At 46.7% G+C, this 21,402-nt stretch overlaps 1 protein-coding gene across 6 annotated transcripts in view; it reads right to left on the reverse strand.

Annotated features, from left to right (window-relative positions):
• The window catches only part of AKAP9 (A-kinase anchoring protein 9), a 362,315-nt gene that overhangs the window by 83,387 nt on the left and 257,526 nt on the right, over window positions 1-21,402 (reverse strand). For all 6 annotated transcript variants that reach the window (XM_089686483.1, XM_089686482.1, XM_089686484.1 and 3 more), the window contains one exon: window positions 2,179-2,391. In XM_089686483.1, coding sequence (XP_089542609.1) covers window positions 2,179-2,391 — 213 coding nt within the window. The remainder of the gene's footprint in view (window positions 1-2,178; window positions 2,392-21,402) is intronic.

Below are 21,402 nucleotides of genomic sequence, written 5' to 3' on the forward strand. Positions count from 1 at the left end.
CCTTTCCCGAAGAGAGACCCCCCCAGGAACAGGGGAGGAAGGAACCTAATGGCCATGCTTCCTCCCCCTAAACTACAGGGAAGGCCCAAGGGACCACACCCTCCATCTTAGTGAGAAAAAAAAAACAAAAAACACACACACAAAAGTGAAAGGTGACAAACAGTCACAAAATAAATTGAATAAATAAAGTGGCCATGTAATTGTGCACTGGCTAGGCCCTGAGGCACGTAGCAAAAAAATTGCCCTGGACTTAGCCAAAAAGGCCTAGCCCTAAAAGGCGCAGTGCAGAAAATGTGTTTAGAACAGTGACCATGTGCACTTTCCACACCTGGGATCCCACCCCCATGTGCTACTGACACAGATGCTTGTCCTAATTTGACAGGTGTGCAAATGAGCAGCCCAGAAAGCACACTGTCTGCATTCAGGGCCGCACACACGCACCCCTTTCAAATTAGGATCAGCGACTGTGTTCATGCAGCCATTGTGTGCCCATACACTTTACATGGGCTGCCTGCACAGAACACCTGGTGGCTCATGTTGCATAAAACTATAAGTTGTTTCAGCAAGTGCAGCCTCATCCGTCCACCTCCCAGCAGGCGGTTGGCTCTGAGGAAGAGGTTGTGTCCTCGAAACGAGGTAGCCAGTTGGTCATCCAGGGTTCCATCGTATGGACTCAGATGTTGTTTGGATCATACACCTTGTTCAGTTTGACATGCCTGTGTTAATATGTCCATTGTGAGTATGATACCTATTTTTGTTTCTTTAATAAATTATTTTAAACGATAATGCACTAGGTCGGTGCGCCCTTTTTCTGTTTCTCCACCTCCCAGCACCACCTATTTTCTCTTCACCCGCTGTCAAACTCTGAAAATAACGTGGCCATGCAGGGCTCTGCCCACATCGTGGGAGCCATTCATTCACAATTTACTCTGGATGAATGCCAACAAGTACCCTCAGCCAATGCGGCTGACAGCTTGTAGTTCTCAATTATTTATTTCAGGTACTTATATAGCGCTGTCAATTTACGCAGCACTTATATATATATTGTACATTCACATCAGTCCCTAACCCTCAAGGGGCGTACAATCTAAGGTCCTTACTTACATTCATACATACACATACTAGGGCCAATTTTAGACAGGATCCAATTAACCTACCAGCATGTCTTTGAGAGTGTGGGAGGAAACCAGAGTACCCAGAGAAAACCCATGCAGGCACAGGGAGAACATACAAACTCCAGGCAGGTGGTGCCATGGTTGGGATTTAAACCAACGTCCCTAGTACTGCCAGGCAGAAGTGCTAACCATTTAGCCACTGTGCTGCCCGCTCAATGAACTGCAAGGGCGCTGGTGACTTCTCTCGTAGGCCATTGAGCTTCCTGTTCTCAGGTAACTGCCTGCCTGTACAAGGTACTGGCCGACAGCTATGCTGAGAGCCTATAGGAGCCTCAGAATGCGGATCACAGGTGCAATGCTCTGCAGGCTCCTTAAAAAAAAAAAAAAAAAATTATAAATGCACATTTGTTTTTACTTGCACCACCTAAGGAACGAATGGGATTTTTATGCTCTTGCACAGAAGTAAGAGACTGATCAGAGAGCTCAAATAGGCTCCTGCGTGGCTCCCTGTCATGGATCTTGCAGAAGTGTGAAAGGATGTGTATAAAACTTTGGGGTTTGCTGGGCAGTAACTTTAGGGGTAACTATACAAAAGTATAGCAATCCTTAAACAAACATTGATAAGATTTTGTTTAATTCATTCACGCATATAGATCTTCAAAAATAAAAGTAGATTCCTATAACTGGATCACTTAAACAAATTATCTCATGAGATGAATTCCCCACTGCGTGTTGGCTGGATAAAGATGATTAACTAAGCTGCCACCAATAAATATTTTATAAGGACACTCTTGTGTTTTAGGTGAAATGTCCCTTTAACAGGAATTATATAGTCTCATTACTGTGATGTGCTGTTCACTATGACAAGTATAATGGCCATATAATTATACAGTTCTGTCACTGTGATAAAGTACAAACGAAAGTTCTATAAGCCACCCTTCTAGTGTCTGGAGAGGACTGGCTGCCTTTCAAGGGAGACCAGAGATGAAATGTAACAGTGATACTTTATGTCAGTCAGGTATAATTAAAAGGAACAGTAAAGGACTATCACAGGGATACCTACGTTGTTCAGCAGGTGCTGCACTGGCCTTCAGTGCAAGTTTCTGGCGGGACAGCAGCTCCTTCTCCTCTTGTATCTGCTGCCGCTCCTGCTCCAGTTCCTGCAATCTGTTACCTGTACTCTGCAGCTCCTGCTCCAGATGCCGGATGAGATCATTTTTCTCCTGCATCTGTTTCTCAAGAAAGACTCTCTCGTCTGTGTACCCATCGAGGAGGCCTGGAGGGGACATAGAGAACAGTTAGAGAAGGATTGGCAGCACAGGGACAGTACACATGGCAATTGCAGACTTTTTTTTAGTGATTCTTAGTTATCATATATACAATAAAGCCATAGAAAAACATTCCTTTGATTAGTGCATGCAACATGTTTGTAGGTTTCTAAACAATAACATGCTTGAGGGGGCCTATCAAGAATACAAATAGAGGACCCACCATTGGCAACTTGAACTTAGAAGTACAAGCTGCAGGATATTTATCCTTATCTCAATTCCACAACTTAAACTGGTTGTAAATTAGTGATGCACCGAAATGAAAATTCCAGTGACGAAACTAAAAATTCAGGATGCATTTGGCTGAAAACCAAAAACGGACAGTTTTTTTTAAAAATGTTTAATTAATGTGGCTGGCGTTTTTGCACTGAAGTCACTAGGGGGTGTTTTTGCATTGAAATCTATGGGAAGGGATTTTGCATCGAAGTCTCTAGGGGGCATTTTTGCACTGAAGTCAATGGGATGCAATTTTGCATTGAAGTGGGACGCAGCATGCCATTATAGGCACCTTTTTTTTTTTTTTTACTGACAAAATGAGGATAACCCTATTTTCAGCCAATAATTTTTGGTGGCCGGGATATCGGTACATCCCTATTGTAAACCCTTACATTTACCCAGTGAAGTGATTGGCCTCTAGTCTGAAAGATGAAACAAATTCTCCTACATAAGTTGTACCTTTTTTATCTATAGCCGTCTTTCCCCTACATCCAAAGTGCAGAATTTATAAAGCTTGTCTGGGCTTTCACAGAAAGGGGGCAGGGGAACAGAAATTACATTCTGCAGAGCTTCGTGAGGAGAGCTCTGAGAGCTGATTGAAGGGAAGAGACACATCCCCCTCCACACAGCTTACAGAATAGAGCTGAGGCTATCAATCTGCTGGAGGTCCCTCCCCTTTCACCATTTTTATTTTGGTGTCAGGAAAACCTGAAGTGACTCATCCTTATAGCAGAGAAACAAAGCAGCAGACAGAAACGACACTTATTGCTCTGGATTGAGACAAGCACACACTATAGAGGGATATGCTTTGTTAATATTTCATGTCTGATATTTACAGGCCAGCTAAGCTTTTTTTTTTTTTTAAATCGAAAAAAGTTCGGTTTTATTGAGAGAAATCCCAGAATTCCAATCCACAGCAGACAGTATGCAATGCAACATATGCAAAACATATGCAAAACACATAAGAGAATGGAATCGTGCAGCTCAGCAAACATGCAAGTACATTCAGTTGCAATATCAAAACAGCTCAAGTACAAATGCAGTGCTTTATCATACATTAATCTAAGTTCCAGGTATAGACAACTTCATAATAGAATTCTGTCCATAATTAAATCAATGGGGCTGAGGCCTGGGGTAGCCAACCATGGAGCCCATAGCTTTTCAAATTTGTCCAGGCACACCCCGTGCTGATAAATGAATCACTCCAATCTGAGGATCTCTCCCATCGGCCTCACACAATGTGTGGGTGGGTCAGCCGATTTCCAGTGTACTATACTATAAGCGTACGGGCTTGAAAAGGGACCTTATAATGAGCTTTCAATTTAAAATAAATTCCTGACGTATCAAAAAGGTGTACAAGTTCTTACAGTTTACATCTTTAGAAAGTAGAAAAGTCTGTCGCAGTCAGCATGCTGTAGAGAAGGACCCTTCCTCCCTGTGTGGAAGCAGTGGTGTCTCTGCAGAGGTTCCTTAGCTCCTCCTCTCTGCAGAGCCAGAGCTAGACCTAGAGCTCCCCAATCAGAAGGGAGCATAAGCATTTGGCAAACTGAATGTCGTTCAGTTAGGGCAGGGGTGCTCAATCTGTGGCCCTCGGAGCCCTCTGATGTGGCCCTCGTCCTCAAACCAAGGAAGCGCATGCCCAGGGTCAGCAACTATTATATCCTGTGGGTTTAGTGTGATTTCAGCTTGCAAGATATAATAGAAGTCTATGGCAAAGTGCAGCTAACCTACAGGTGCAGTGCCCTGCACCCAAGGTGCCGGTAAACCACAGCGCATGAGCGTGAAAGCAGCATTATAGAGCACTCAGGCCAGAAAGGTTTCATTTAGATTTGCAGTTTGGGGGCGGTAAAGCCCCATAGTTGAGAAGTGTGGTGACCCCACTCCAGGGATCTCATGCAGCCACCCTGTCCCATTCTGTTTTACACTTGGACAGGAGGGGCAGAGGGGGAAGCATATACAGAAACCAATCCTCTCCATTTTCCTCCTGCAACTGCTTCTCCTCCTTTGCCTCCTGCTGGCATTCAACAGCTGCAGGCGGAAAATGTTCATTATGTTATTGAAAATGAAAAAAATCTAATTTTTTAACCATTTAATTTCATTGTGGCCCGCTACTGGTAACCAAATTACTAATTACCAAAGTGGCCCTCGCTCTTCAGAAGGTAGAGTACCCCTTCGTTAGGGTTTACTTCTGCTTCAGAATTTTTCTCTTTTTTTGTGATTCCTACATTTTTGTATAATTACCCCTCCCTATAATATATGTGTACTTTATGTATAATATTTGTACCACAGTCATCATCATAACTAAGGCTCCGCTCACACCAACTTGATTTCACATGTGACTTGAGTCGCACAGAATCGCATGACAATGGAAATTACATTGTTTTCACTGGTGCTGTTCACATTAATGCAACTCAACATGGCGCAATTTTGGAAAAGGATCCTGTACTGCTTCGGTACGATTCCAGCACCATTTTTTGGATTCAAATTGCATTACATAATCACACTGAAAGTCAGATCAAAATTAGATCATGGCAGTGTGAACCTATCATTCCACATGGCGATGGAATAACTTCAAATGCGTTAATAATAACGCAACAACCGTCAGAATCGTAAACAACCATATGCACCAAAAAACTGTTACCATGTCACTTCATATCCGATCCAGCCAGGAATTTTTCACTGGAATAATTTTTTTCCCCTCAAAGTTTCCCTATACTTTAAAATTTTCCGAAAATACCACAATTGTGCCAACAGTTTAAATATTCATGGAATAATACTGGAGCTCTGTACTCCTACCTAATACAGTTCCTCACAGCATATGACATGTGCTGATAGTAACATGAAACGCATCACGGAACGCATGGCTGAGCTGCGGCCTCCACATTGATTAACTGGTATCATAATGGCCGATGTACAGTGTTGTCAATTTATCAGTCTAAATGATGATGAGCGTTCACAAGGATGCTGCTTATTGGATGAACAAATAACTGGCATCTTAAAACTTGTTCAATGGATTGAAAGTAATATTAAATGTTCAGTTCATCAACCACTTGCCTACCGGGCACTTTTACCCCCTTCCTGCCCAGGCCAATTTTCAGCTTTCATTGCTGTTGCACTCTGAACGACTATTGCGTGGTCATGCAACACTGTACCCATGTGAAATTTTTCTCATTTTTTTTTCACACAAATAGAGCTTTCTTTTGGTGGTATTTAATTGCCACTGGGTTTTTATTTTTTGCTAAACATATGAAAAAAATAAAGGGTTTTCTGTGTTTTTATTATAAAATTTTGCAAACGGGTACATTTTCTCCTTCGCTGATATGCATTGATGAGGCGGCACTGGTGGGAATTGAGGAGGCACTGATGCTGCTGCACCGATATGCAGCACTGACTGACAGCACTGACTTGGCTCCACTGCTGGGCTCTTTTAGGGCTGCTCTGATTATCAGAGCAGATGTCCTCTGTGACACTTGCCAGTTATTGGCAGTACTTTCCTCACGCTGTGACAGCATGAGGAAAGTGCCGCCGATAACCGGCAACTGTATTTTTCTTTGTGATCAACTGTGTCACTGGGGGTGTCATCCCGTATGACTGTAAATATGGTAACTCCTAAACTTACCTAAATTACCTTATCACATAACGAAGTCCCAATGTGACGAAACGCGTCAAGGGAAGTGACGTCGGACGCACATGAGAAAAACCAGAAGTGGTGCGGCGGCCATTTTAGAGACTGGAACCGCATGTCAAACACTCTGGAAGCTGCTCGGCAACCCTCTGAGGTTTGAGGCATGGGAAAAATGCTTTTTAACGAATGTTACATGTAAGCAGATTTATTAAAGTTGTATTTTTACACTTCTAAAACAGAATCACACTATATATTGTACTCATATATTACCTGCATGGATACCTTGGAGTCCTTGGGAAGGTTCTTTTAAAACTATGATGGGATGGTATGGTGATTGATACCCTAAGGAATGGAGGAGAGGAAGCGTGGTGCTGCCGACTCCTACTAGATTATAAGGCGTGTTTATTTTGATCTTCTGGTAAGGGTATATATGCCTTGTACAGTAGAAGTGTACACTGGTGTGATCACTGGCATTGCTGTATTCACAGAGTGAAGCACTATCACCTATTTTGCAGTGTTCATTTACTTTAACCACTATCTGTGCACTATATGAATTTTTGCACTTTTTTTTTATTTTTAAAGTGGTATGAATATATTGAAAAGGGTATGATTTATGAATTTTGTTATTAAGGTAATACACTGTCTGAGTTTCTCTTTTTGAGGTACTCTCTGTTTTATTGGGAGCCAGTGGAAGGGCTCAGCATCAAAGAATCCGTTAAGTTGGATTGTGGACATTTAATTTTTTATTTTTTGAAGTGACATTTATTATTATACAGTATTTATATAGCGCCAACAGTTCGCTCAGCGTTGTACATTACAATGGGAGACAATACATGAGACAGTACAATAACAATAAACTGCGATACACGAGGGGTACGAGGGCCCTGCTCCTTGGAGCTTACAATCTAGGAGGAAGGGGATAGTGGTACAGGAGGAATAGCTGTGGGGGATGGAGTGGTAGGAGGAGTGGAGGAGATCAGCAATTAGCAGAGGGTGGGGTAGGCTTCCCTGAAGAGATGGGTTTTCAGGGTGCGCCTAGAGGAGAGTAGGTGATAGTCTGATGGATTGGGGTAGGGAGTTCCATAGGATGGGTGATGCTCTGGAGAAGTCCTGGAGGCGGGCATGGGAGGAGGAGACCAGGGAACTAGAGAGAAGGTGGTCTTGTGAGGAGCGGAGAGTGCGTTTTGGGTGGTATTTGGATATTAGGTCGGTGATGTAGTTTGGGGCAGAGTTATGGACGGCTTTGTACGTCAGTGTTAGCATTTTGAATTTGATTCATTGCGCAATCAGGAGCCAGTGGAGGGATTGGCAGAGGGGGGTGGCGGAAACGGAGCGGTTGGTAAGGTGGATGAGTCTGGCCGCGGTACTCAGGATTGACTGAAGCGGGGATAGCCTGTGGTGAGGCAGGCCAGTGAGGAGGGAGTGGCAGTAATTGAGTCGTTATATGATGAGGGAGTGGATGAGTTACTTAGTGGTTTCTGGGGTTAGGAATGGGCGTATTTTGGACATGTTGCGGAGGTGGAGTCTGCATGAGTTTGTTAGCGATTGGACTTGGGGCTGGAAGAACAGATTGGAGACTAGAATGACACCAAGTACTCTGGCTTGCGGGGTGGGACTGATGGTGGCATTGTTGGTCGTGAAGGAGAAGTCGGGGGGGGGCGCACGGGCTGGGGGGAAAACTAGGAGCGGTTTTGGAGAGGTTCAGTTTAAGGAAGTGGAGCGACATCCAATCTGATATGTCGTTCAGTAGGCTAGTGATTCGGGCGGAGACTGAAGGGGTGAGGCGAGGGGTCGAGAGATAGATTTGCGTGTCGTCGGCATAGAGGTGGTAGTTGAAGCCGTGAGAGTGTATCAGTTGGCCAAGGGAGGAGGTGTAGATAGAGAAGAGAAGGGGACCGAGGACAGAGCCTTGAGGGACCCCAACAGAGGGGGAGTGAGGGGGAATACGTAACGCGTTATAGGTAACGCTGAAGGAGCGTTGTGATAGGTAGGACGAGAGCCAGGAGAGAGCGGAGTCTCTGAGGCCAAAGGAGGGTAATTTTTTGAGGAGGAGGGGGTGGTCGACTGTGTTAAAAGCTGCGGAGAGGTTGAGGAGTAGGAGCACTGAATAGTGGCCATTAGCTTTGGCGGTTAGCAGGTCGTCGGTGAGTTTATTATTATTATTTCAAAGTGACATTCTATAAAAGTGACTTTGGTGTTTATTTATATATTTAGACACATATTTTTCTTCACAGATTGTTGCTAGGAGTGATCATTGGTTATAATTATTGTATACGATTTGGTTTTATTAGTTTGGGGAATTGTACATAGTTTTCATATCGCATTTGGTGGGTAGAATTATTCACATATTAGAGATTCTATATGATCCCGTTAAGGATGTCACTGGCGGCATTGGCTTCCCCGGACATAGTGAGAGGATCTGATGTTGTGCTTCCCACTGTGTGTCAGAAACCGGAAGCAATGAGGGTTCTGTAAATGATTGCAACACACGTGAGGTATTGCTGCGAACATCAGAGCATCAGCAATAATTCTAGCACCAGATCTCCTGTGTAAATCTAAACTGGTAACCTGTAATGGCTTTTAAAGTGTCACCTATGGATAATTTAACGTATTGTAGTTTGTCGCCATTCCACGGGTGTGCGCAATTCAAAGCATGTCATGTTTGACATGGCATGTAAATAGATAAGAACATCATCTTTTATATTTTATCAAACAATGGGTGTTACATTGTGTTTTTGTTCATTAAAATACTTTTAAGTGTATTTTTTATTTTTTTTTAAATTGTGTTTGTATTACAAATACCGCGTGACATAAAACATTTCAACACCTACCATTTTATTCTCTAGGGCCTCTGCTCAAAAAATATATAATGTTTGGGTGTTCCAAGTCATTTTCTAGTAAAGAAAAGCCGATTTTTACATGTAGGAAAGGAATGTCAGAACTGGCCTGAGGGTAAAATAGTTAAACACAAAAAAAACCTCAAAAACTGATTGATTTAAAAAAAACAAAAAACACATAAAAAAACTATGAAATGAATGTAATCTGAATAAAAACTACATTCACTGTTAGAAATCAATTTGTTTGAGAAAAAAATTTCCATCATGCTCTTTCAAATTTTCTCATCACTGTGATCAAAAATGAATGTCCATTTGACTAACTATTCGAAGATTGCACAAAAGGTTCTGAAAAAAGGTTTCCAAACAAAGTTCTTCCAGTGTTCTTCCAGCTTTGGTAGGCCTTCAGAATAATAGTGTTATTGACTTGTAGTGCCTTTTACTATACACATACAGTTGCAAGAAAAAGTATGTGAACCCCTTGGGATTACGTGGAGTTTTCCATGAATTGGGCATAAAATGTGCTCTGAACGTCATCTAAGTCACAACAATAGAAGAACACAGTCTGCTGAACATAATACTACACAAACATTAGATGTTGCCATGGTTTAATTGCACATAACATGTAAACATTCACAGTGCAGGGAGGAAAAAGTATGTGAACCTTTGGACTTAATAACTGGTTGACCCTCCTTTGGCAACAATAACCTCAACCAAACGTTTCCTGTAGTTGCAGATCAGACCTGCACAACGATCTGGAGTAATTTTGGACCACTCCTCTTCACAAAACTGTTTCAGTGTAGCAATATTCTTGGGATATCTGGTGTGACTCGCTCTCTTAAGGTCATGCCACAGCATTTCAATCGGGTTGAGGTCAGGACTCTGACTGGGCCACTCCAGAAGGCGTATTCTGTGCTGTTGCAGCCATTGTTTTGTTGAATTACTTGTATGCTTTGGGTCATTGTCCTGTTGCATCACCCATCCTCTGCGGAGCTTCAGTTGGCAAACAGATGGTAGTACGCTTTCCTGCAAAATGTCTTGATAAACTCTGGAATTCATTTTCCCATCAATGACAACAATCCGTCCAGGCCCTGAGGCAGCAAAGCAGCCCCAAACCATGATGTTCCCTCCGCCATGTTTTACAGTGGGGATGAGGTTTTGATGTTGGTGTGCTGGGCCTTTTTTTCTCCACACATAGTGTTGTGTGTTCTTCCCAAACAACTCAATCTTGGTTTCATCTGTCCAGAGTATATTTTGCCAGTAGTGCTGTGGAACATCCAGGTGCTCTTTTGCAAACTTCAAACGTGCTGCAATATTCTTTTTGGACAGCAATGGCTTCCTCCGTGGTGTCCTCCCATGTACTCCATTCTTGTTTAATGTTTTCCTTATTGTAGATGTGTCAACAAAAATGTTAGTATGTGCCAGAGATTTCTGTAGGTCTTTAGCTGACACTCTGGGATTCTTCTTTACCTCATGCAGCATTCTGCGCTGTGCTCTTGCAGTCATTTTTACAGGACGACCACGCCTAGGGAGAGTAGCAACAGTGCTAAACTTTCTCCATTTGTAGACAGTCTGTCTTACCGTGGACACATGAACATCAGGGCTTTTGGAGATACTTTTGTAACCCTTTCCAGCTTCATGCAAGTCAACAATTCTTGATCGTAGGTCTTTTCTGCGAGGCATGGTTCACATCAGACAGTGCTTCTTGAAACCAGTAAACCCAAAACAGGTGTGTGTTTTTTAAGGGCAGGACAGCTGTCAGCAACACATCCAATATCATCACACTGATTGGAGTCAAGGTTGGCTCACTCCTGGCTCCAATTAGCTCTGGGAGAAGTCATTAAGCTAGGGCCTCACATACTTTTTCCTCCCTGCACTGTGAATGTTTACATGTTATGTGCAATTAAACCATGGCAACATCTAATGTTTGTGTAGTATTATGTTCAGCAGACTGTGTTCTTCCATTGTTGTGACATAGATGACGTTCAGAGCACATTTTATGCCCAATTCATGCAAAACTCCACGTAATCCCAAGGGGTTCACATACTTTTTCTTGCAACTGTACATGGATAAAAAAAAAACGGCGTATTTGTGGTACAGGGTGGAGGCAGAACCAGGTACAATGATTGGCTGGTCTGCAGTGAATAAAAACACGCTTGCTACGTGGTTTCACAACGCTAAGATGAGCATGACCCTCTATGTACATAGCTGGCACTTACAATTGCTATGAGACCGGAGATCACAAACATTACCACTGCGACACATCTCATTAAACTTCAAGAGGACATGAAAATTCCTTTTTTGGACGTGCAATTACCACCCCAGTCCTATCAGTTATTAATAGTGAAACTCGCATAAATATTGACTGAGCAAGTCTGTACAGGTTTACAGCATTGTCTGCGCATTCCAGCTGTCATCTCCGCTCATCTGAAGGATTCTTCCACCCGCTACTACAATCCCCACCATGGAAACACTGTTTCCACAATAAGTAGATCCCAGGGAGGATCCTCTGTGCTTCTGTGAAGGAAACTGCGGCACAGTTTTCACAACACGCTAATGACTGGTATTACAGACAGCCCTGAAGGGAACTTTTTTGAGCTTTACTAACTACAGCTGCTTGTAAATAAACTATTCATACTATACAACATTTAAGTGACACTAAATTATATCTGTATTCTCCAAAAATAATCCATACACGTCCACTAATTAAAGCAGGAATACAGCAAGGTCCTCGTCTGAACCTCTTCTTCGTCAGCCTTCGTGTCCCCCATGCCAGCATGTTTACTATGTGCATCCGGCTGCAGGGGCGGACTGACCATTTGTAAACTCGGGCACTGCCCGAGGGCCCGGGATCAGTAGGGGGCCCCATGAGATGCCCCTGGTACCTTTTTCATAGGCTTTTTTGAGTTTGGGCAAGGACACAGGGGCCCCATGATCCTCTATTGCCCGGGGGCCCCACGAGTTATCAGTCTGCCCCTGTCCGGCTGTGATTCCTTGCGGCTTCACAGCTGGCTTCCCACTGCGCATGCGTGAGACGCGCTGATGTAGCACAAGTTAGACCTGTAGCTGCGAAAAAGCACTTCTTTGTCCTTTTGACAGCAACTATATTGATTAGGTTGTTTTCACAATTAATCATTGGAATTAGTGATACCTAGCAGCAGTTAAAGAAGAGTTGCACTCAAAAGGGGAAAGCTCTGCTTGTCTGCCTCCCCCCCCTCCCCCACCACATTTGAAGGGAGGGGGGAGTGAGTACCTGGTTTTGACAGGTACCTGCTCCCACTTCCAGCTCAGTATGCTTCGGCAAACTGACCTGGAAGTTCGCCCCCCCTTTCACCCACAGCTTTCTGGGACACTTCACAGGTCCCAGAAGTCTGCGGCCCATTCACAAAGCTTAGTGCGCTTTGCGCATGTGCAGTAGCAGACTGGCTTTGAAACCGCAAGGCTTCATTCCCTTAGTTAAGATGGTGGCACCAGCACCCCATAGTATTTGTAGCTGCTGACTTTTAATTTTTTTTTGGAATTGAGGGGCGCAGAACTCCTCCATAAGTACCACTACAAATAGTGTGAAATGGTCTTTAGGCCTCCTCTTTAACCCTCAAAATGCCAGTCCACCACACCAAAGCCATGTGCACTGCATGCAGCTGTGGGGTAGTTGCAGTGGGGCCCTATTTACATCAATAAGATGTGTTCAGCAGCAGTATTGCCTGCTAAATGCAACATGTTTAAGTTTTGCCTTGACATGGGTACAGCCCTGAGTGGCAGAAATTTCGAAGTTTAGGTGGGCAGTAAAACCACGCCTCAACCGCCTGCTTTTACTGCCCCCTGGTTACCCATGTGTCATGCCACACTAGCAATTTTGTATAATCACAATATACAGAACATATCTGTGCCAAAGCAAATTCAGAGATTTGAAGCTCAATCAAGTTACAGAATCACCAGTTTCATTAGATACACGTTATCCAATACAGCTGATGATAATCACGGCACACCAAAGATTTGTAGCTCCCTAGATAAGTTGTGTTGCAGTAAGTTACAGCAGCAATTGTGTAGGAGGGTACAAATCACCAGGAGCATGAAGCACAGAGAATTGTAACAGCAAACAAATACTTTCCTACAAAGTTGCTAATGTCCCATGGCCCATAGATTAGCAGATATCTTGAATTTCATCCAGTTCAGCAGGGACTGGCCGAGATTTGTGAACCATCTATGTGCAGGCAGATTGTACCCAATTTGATTGTTGTATAACTTGGGTACAACCAGCATGTCGGAGATTTTCACATGTGATTATTGACAGCAGCTATAGCCACTAGCAATAATCACCGTGTTCTCCCAGCAGGGGTAATTGAGTCATTTTCTTTCCTGCAACCTGTGAAAATTGCATCGTCTATGGCCTACCTTACCCAGAAAAACAACATATAGTAAGGTGCCTCTCCTGAACCAGCACCCACGTGAAAACAATCTGCATCCAAGTTTGCAGGATACACATAGAAGCTTTGTTCTCTTTTTCCCTTCAGATATCAGTCACAAAGATTTTACAACACATTGGAAAGTCACTTTGGGGTTGATTTACTAAAGGCAATTAGACTGCGCACTTTAAAACTGCAATTGCACTCTGCAAGTGCAGTTGCTCCAGAGCTTAGTAAATGAGGTGAAGTTACACTCTGCCCAGAATACCCAATCACATGTAAGGAAAAAAAAACAGCATTTTAGCTCACACATGATTGAATGACTGTCAGGGAGCGAGGAGCCAGACACACAAGGAGGTGCAATTAAAGGTAGGTTTATTAATATAAAAATAAGACAAGAGTCTATGCAAGTCCAACAGTGGAAATCGTAGCCAAAGCCAGGGTCAAGAGCCAGGAAGAATGGTCGCCAGAGCCGGGATCAGGAGCCAGGAAGAATGGTCGCCAGAGCCGGGATCAGGAGCCAGGAAGAATGGTCGCCAGAGCCGGGATCAGGAGCCAAGAAGAATGGTCGCCAGAGCCGGGATCAGGAGCCAAGAAGAATGGTCGCCAGAGCCGGGATCAGGAGCCAGGAAGAATGGTCGCCAGAGCCGGGATCAGGAGCCAGGAAGAATGGTCGCCAGAGCCGGGATCAGGAGCCAGGAAGAATGGTCGCCAGAGCCGGGATCAGGAGCCAGGAAGAATGGTCGCCAGAGCCGGGATCAGGAGCCAGGAAGAATGGTCGCCAGAGCCGGGATCAGGAGCCAGGAAGAATGGTCGCCAGAGCCGGGATCAGGAGCCAGGAAGAATGGTCGCCAGAGCCGGGATCAGGAGCCAGGAAGAATGGTCGCCAGAGCCGGGATCAGGAGCCAGAAAGAATGGTCGCCAGAGCCGGGATCAGGAGCCAGAAAGAATGGTCGCCAGAGCCGGGATCAGGAGCCAGAAAGAATGGTCGCCAGAGCCGGGATCAGGAGCCAGAAAGAATGGTCGCCAGAGCCGGAATCAGGAGCCAGGAAGAATGGTCGCCAGAGCCGGGGTCAGGAGCCAGGAAGAATGGTCGCCAGAGCCGGGGTCAGGAGCAAGGAAGAATGGTCGCCAGAGCCGGGGTCAGGAGCCAGGAAGAATGGTCGCCAGAGCCGGGGTCAGGAGCCAGGAAGAATGGTCGACAGAGCCGGGGTCAGGAGCCAGGAAGAATGGTCGCCAGAGCCTGGGTCAGGAGCCAGGAAGAATGGTCGCCAGAGCCTGGGTCAGGAGCCAGGAAGAATGGTCGCCAGAGCCTGGGTCAGGAGCCAGGAGAGCCTGGGTCAGGAGCCAGGAAGAGTGGTCGCCAGAGCCTGGGTCAGGAGCCAGGAGGAGTCTTAGCCAAAGCAGTCGGTATCCAGGAAAGGAATGAGTAGCTAAACAGGAGCTTGCTGTTGTGCAACAGACAGGACACGAATGCAATGGACAGCCACAAACAGCAGACTTATATGTGATAAGCCGCCACCTCCTGGGGGAGGAGCCGCAGAGGGCTGAAAGCATAAAGGATCCCACAATGCTTTGCAGACACCTAAGATGGATGCCAGCACATGGAGCAGCACAATGACGGAAGTCAGCAAAGCTTCACTTCATTTACTAAGGTCTGAAGCAACTGCATACGCAAAGTACAACTCCAATTTTAAAGTGCACAGCCTTTAGTAAATCTACCCCTTTGTATAAGAAAGATTACATCAATGATTAGAAGTGATGGTTGCCACACATCTAAATGGCCTGAATGTAGTAAGCAATTCTTGTATTGGCTATATTGTTAATTATTATTGTTCATTATTATTGGGCTATCTTTAGCCAGCGTTAGGATGGACACAGAGACTGTGGGATGTTTCAGCTATAAAGTCAGGGCAAGGCTGAAACCCAATGCTTTTCAAGGCTTACCTGTCATTGCTGGCTGCATATGCCATGCATAAAATGCTCAAACTGGTTTTTGTGCGACACTTTTGATTGGTCTCTGTATGCGCAGCACATGCAAGCAAGTGTGTGTGTGTGTGTGTTTCCTCTGACTTTCTACATAAACTATACCTGGGAGGTGCACATATCATTATGGTTTATGAGGTCCGGATGACTAACAGTCAAGTACATATACATGAATTAAAAAAAAAAAACAAAACACAACAAGCATGTAACTACCCCTCCCCTGCACCTCTGAGTGGCTGTGAACTAAGAAAAGAAAATGTTCCCATGTGACTTCTCCCTATTCAGTGCCATGTAAGCTGTACATTCATTCAGCAATGCATTAAAGGAGTCTGAACTCGAAGCGCCATACAGGAATGTGAAAAGTCCAAAGTAAGTTTTATTATAAACATCGAGTACAATGACAAATAGTGAACGCGATTTAGGGGCCACACATGCTCCTGAAACGCACTGGCTCTTGTACCCAATTAATGTTTGGAATAAAACCTTTTAAGGCCCATTTCACACAAAGTGTCTGATTGGGTCTGCCTGTCAGTTTTTCAGATGGGTCTGATTGGAACCTTCATTCAGCCCTATGGACCACCAGGTGTAAACAGACTTATGTTTATTTACACCCATCTACCTCCGCTGGTCCTCTAAAAGGAAAAAAAAAAATGGAAGGGGATCAATCCCCCTCCATCTAGGTGGATAAGATCAGAGGGCAGTCAGGTATAAAAACGGACAGTGAAATCTATTTACACCCAACCACCCATAGAGCAGGGTGGGCTCTGTCTGTGTCCGCTCTGCATAAACTGAGGGGACAAGGACCTGTCATCTGCCCGCTCTGCTCTGCTGGGGATCAGCGGACAGTTCCCCTGATGACCAACGGAGTCCACCCCGTGTGAAAGGGGCCTTGCATTCCGACTTGGTGCCATCCCAGGGTCTTTGTACACAGAAGCAGCCCATATATCACTCAGATGCTCCATAGGGACACTATCAGGACAACACATACCAATATCCTAAGGTTTCTGCACCAACCTCTTACTACTCTACACAATGAGCAATACATAGCAGGGTGGAAGAGGGGTGGGAGGAGTGCTGCTTACAGTAATGACTTCGTAATAAAACAGCAATAAATGTGAATTTGGCAGCTGTCCAGGATCCTGACCTTCATGTTTTCTCAGGTTATCAGTAGAGATGAGCGAAGAAATGAAAAATTCGATTCGACTGATTCGGCGAATTCGTGGACAATATTCGATTCGAGTCGAATAAATTCGCTGTGAATTTAACTTAAAAAAGGGTGTTTCTAGGCTTCAGAGAGACTTAAAATTAGTGCAGAACACTGTACCTTTAATTTAAATGCCCTTGGAGTCTGCTGGGGAAGAGAAATAATACTGTCTGTCAGTATGACATGCAGATGAGTGCCGTCGATCTTAGAATCACTGCACACTTCACTCCTTTGGCCAGTCACGGGGCCAAAACCAGTGTTTGGAGCCACAGTGTGGCGGTGGAGGCAGCAGCAATGGGAGGCCATACAGCAACCTATGACAAAATGGAAACCAGCAGGAGCGTGAGGAGACCTGAAAGTGGCACATGGCAGAGTGGGAGCAATGGGAGGCGGTACAGGGACCCAGGTCACACTGTGGGCCCAGCAGCAGCGTGACCAGGCGGTACGGGGGCCCATGGCCGATATGGGGCTTGGTGGCACCTATGGAAGGCCTGTAATCTGCCAGCAACCTATGACAAAATGGACAACCGCAGGAGTGTGAGGAGATTTCAAAGTGGCACATGGCAGAGTGGAAGCAATGGGAGGCCGTACAGGGACCCAGGTCACACTGTGGGACCAGCATCAGCGTGAACAGGCGGTACGGGGGCCCATGGCCGATTTGACCTCATTCATCCCATAGTCCTGCCGACTCACGAATAGCGTGGCCTCCTCAAAGGGCCTGAGCAAGCGCAGGTGTCACACATGAGCTGACAATGGCTGACATCTAAGTTACACAGGGAGTACCTTTATCCGCTTTTAACATCAGGAAATCTGTGATGGCCTTTAGCTGTTCGTAAAGGCGGTCTAACATATGTAGGGTTGAATTACACCTTGTTGCAACGTCACAGCATGAGGAGTCGGTACGGGGGCCCATGGCAGATTACATGTCTGGCAGCAGCAATGGGAGGCCCGTAATCTGCCAGCACCCTATGTCAAAAAATTTAACACACCAGCAGTGTGAAGAGACCTGAAAGTGGCACATGGCAGCAGAGTGTGGCGATGGAGACAGCAGCAATGGGAGGCCGTACAGGGACCCATGAGAGACTCTGGACTTGGCAGCAGCATGAGGAGGCGGTATATAGGGGCCCATGGCAGATTAGGGGCCTGGCAGCAGCTATGTGAGGCCCGTAATCTGCCTGCACCCTATGTCAAAAACTTAAACACACCAGCAGTGTGAAGAGACCTGAAAGTGGCACATGGCAGCAGAGTGTGGCGATGGAGACAGCAGCAATGGGAGGCCGTACAGGGACCCATGAGAGACTCTAGACTTGGCAGCAGCATGAGGAGGCGGTATATAGGGGCCCATGGCAGATTAGGGGCCTGGCAGCAGCTATGTGAGGCCCGTAATCTGCCTGCACCCTATGTCAAAAAATTTAACACACCAGCAGTGTGAAGAGACCTGAAAGTGGCACATGGCAGCAGAGTGTGGCGATGGAGACAGCAGCAATGGGAGGCCGTACAGGGACCCATGAGAGACTCTGGACTTGGCAGCAGCATGAGGAGGCGGTATATAGGGGCCCATGGCAGATTAGGGGCCTGGCAGCAGCTATGTGAGGCCCGTAATCTGCCTGCACCCTATGTCAAAAAATTAAACACACCAGCAGTGTGAAGAGACCTGAAAGTGGCACATGGCAGAGTGTGGCGATGGAGACAGCAGCAATGGGAGGCCGTAGAGGGACCCATGACAGACTCTAGACTTGGCAGCAGTATGAGGAGGCGGTATATAGGGGCCCATGGCAGATTAGGGGCCTGGCAGCAGCTATGTGAGGCCCGTAATCTGCCTGCACCCTATGTCAAAAAATTAAACACACCAGCAGTGTGAAGAGACCTGAAAGTGGCACATGGCAGAGTGTGGCGATGGAGACAGCAGCAATGGGAGGCCGTACAGGGACCCATGAGAGACTCTAGACTTGGCAGCAGCATGAGGAGGCGGTATATAGGGGCCCATGGCAGATTAGGGGCCTGGCAGCAGCTATGTGAGGCCCGTAATCTGCCTGCACCCTATGTCAAAAAATTTAACACACCAGCAGTGTGAAGAGACCTGAAAGTGGCACATGGCAGCAGAGTGTGGCGATGGAGACAGCAGCAATGGGAGGCCGTACAGGGACCCATGACAGACTCTGGACTTGGCAGCAGCATGAGGAGGCGGTATATAGGGGCCCATGGCAGATTAGGGGCCTGGCAGCAGCTATGTGAGGCCCGTAATCTGCCTGCACCCTATGTCAAAAAATTTAACACACCAGCAGTGTGAAGAGACCTGAAAGTGGCACATGGCAGCAGAGTGTGGCGATGGAGACAGCAGCAATGGGAGGCCGTACAGGGACCCATGAGAGACTCTGGACTTGGCAGCAGCATGAGGAGGCGGTATATAGGGGCCCATGGCAGATTAGGGGCCTGGCAGCAGCTATGTGAGGCCCGTAATCTGCCTGCACCCTATGTCAAAAAATTAAACACACCAGCAGTGTGAAGAGACCTGAAAGTGGCACATGGCAGAGTGTGGCGATGGAGACAGCAGCAATGGGAGGCCGTACAGGGACCCATGAGAGACTCTAGACTTGGCAGCAGCATGAGGAGGCGGTATATAGGGGCCCATGGCAGATTAGGGGCCTGGCAGCAGCTATGTGAGGCCCGTAATCTGCCTGCACCCTATGTCAAAAAATTTAACACACCAGCAGTGTGAAGAGACCTGAAAGTGGCACATGGCAGCAGAGTGTGGCGATGGAGACAGCAGCAATGGGAGGCCGTACAGGGACCCATGACAGACTCTGGACTTGGCAGCAGCATGAGGAGGCGGTATATAGGGGCCCATGGCAGATTAGGGGCCTGGCAGCAGCTATGTGAGGCCCGTAATCTGCCTGCACCCTATGTCAAAAAATTAAACACACCAGCAGTGTGAAGAGACCTGAAAGTGGCACATGGCAGAGTGTGGCGATGGAGACAGCAGCAATGGGAGGCCGTACAGGGACCCATGAGAGACTCTAGACTTGGCAGCAGCATGAGGAGGCGGTATATAGGGGCCCATGGCAGATTAGGGGCCTGGCAGCAGCTATGTGAGGCCCGTAATCTGCCTGCACCCTATGTCAAAAAATTTAACACACCAGCAGTGTGAAGAGACCTGAAAGTGGCACATGGCAGCAGAGTGTGGCGATGGAGACAGCAGCAATGGGAGGCCGTACAGGGACCATGACAGACTCTGGACTTGGCAGCAGCATGAGGAGGCGGTATATAGGGGCCCATGGCAGATTAGGGGCCTGGCAGCAGCTATGTGAGGCCCGTAATCTGCCTGCACCCTATGTCAAAAAATTAAACACACCAGCAGTGTGAAGAGACCTGAAAGTGGCACATGGCAGCAGAGTGTGGCGATGGAGACAGCAGCAATGGGAGGCCGTACAGGGACCCATGAGAGACTCTAGACTTGGCAGCAGCATGAGGAGGCGGTATATAGGGGCCCATGGCAGATTAGGGGCCTGGCAGCAGCTATGTGAGGCCCGTAATCTGCCTGCACCCTATGTCAAAAAATTTAACACACCAGCAGTGTGAAGAGACCTGAAAGTGGCACATGGCAGCAGAGTGTGGCGATGGAGACAGCAGCAATGGGAGGCCATACAGGGACCCATGACAGACTCTGGACTTGGCAGCAGCATGAGGAGGCGGTATATAGGGGCCCATGGCAGATTAGGGGCCTGGCAGCAGCTATGTGAGGCCCGTAATCTGCCTGCACCCTATGTCAAAAAATTAAACACACCAGCAGTGTGAAGAGACCTGAAAGTGGCACATGGCAGCAGAGTGTGGCGATGGAGACAGCAGCAATGGGAGGCCGTACAGGGACCCATGACAGACTCTAGACTTGGCAGCAGCATGAGGAGGCGGTATATAGGGGCCCATGGCAGATTAGGGGCCTGGCAGCAGCTATGTGAGGCCCGTAATCTGCCTGCACCCTATGTCAAAAAATTAAACACACCAGCAGTGTGAAGAGACCTGAAAGTGGCACATGGCAGAGTGTGGCGATGGAGACAGCAGCAATGGGAGGCCGTACAGGGACCCATGACAGACTCTAGACTTGGCAGCAGCATGAGGAGGCGGTATATAGGGGCCCATGGCAGATTAGGGGCCTGGCAGCAGCTATGTGAGGCCCGTAATCTGCCTGCACCCTATGTCAAAAAATTAAACACACCAGCAGTGTGAAGAGACCTGAAAGTGGCACATGGCAGCAGAGTGTGGCGATGGAGACAGCAGCAATGGGAGGCCGTACAGGGACCCATGAGAGACTCTGGACTTGGCAGCAGCATGAGGAGGCGGTATATAGGGGCCCATGGCAGATTAGGGGCCTGGCAGCAGCTATGTGAGGCCCGTAATCTGCCTGCACCCTATGTCAAAAAATTAAACACACCAGCAGTGTGAAGAGACCTGAAAGTGGCACATGGCAGAGTGTGGCGATGGAGACAGCAGCAATGGGAGGCCGTACAGGGACCCATGAGAGACTCTGGACTTGGCAGCAGCATGAGGAGGCGGTATATAGGGGCCCATGGCAGATTAGGGGCCTGGCAGCAGCTATGTGAGGCCCGTAATCTGCCTGCACCCTATGTCAAAAAATTTAACACACCAGCAGTGTGAAGAGACCTGAAAGTGGCACATGGCAGCAGAGTGTG

The sequence above is a fragment of the Staurois parvus genome, unplaced genomic scaffold, assembly GCF_062004578.1.
Source record: "Staurois parvus isolate SC_StPar_1 unplaced genomic scaffold, SC_StPar_1.0 ptg000400l, whole genome shotgun sequence".
Lineage (NCBI taxonomy): Eukaryota > Metazoa > Chordata > Amphibia > Anura > Ranidae > Staurois > Staurois parvus.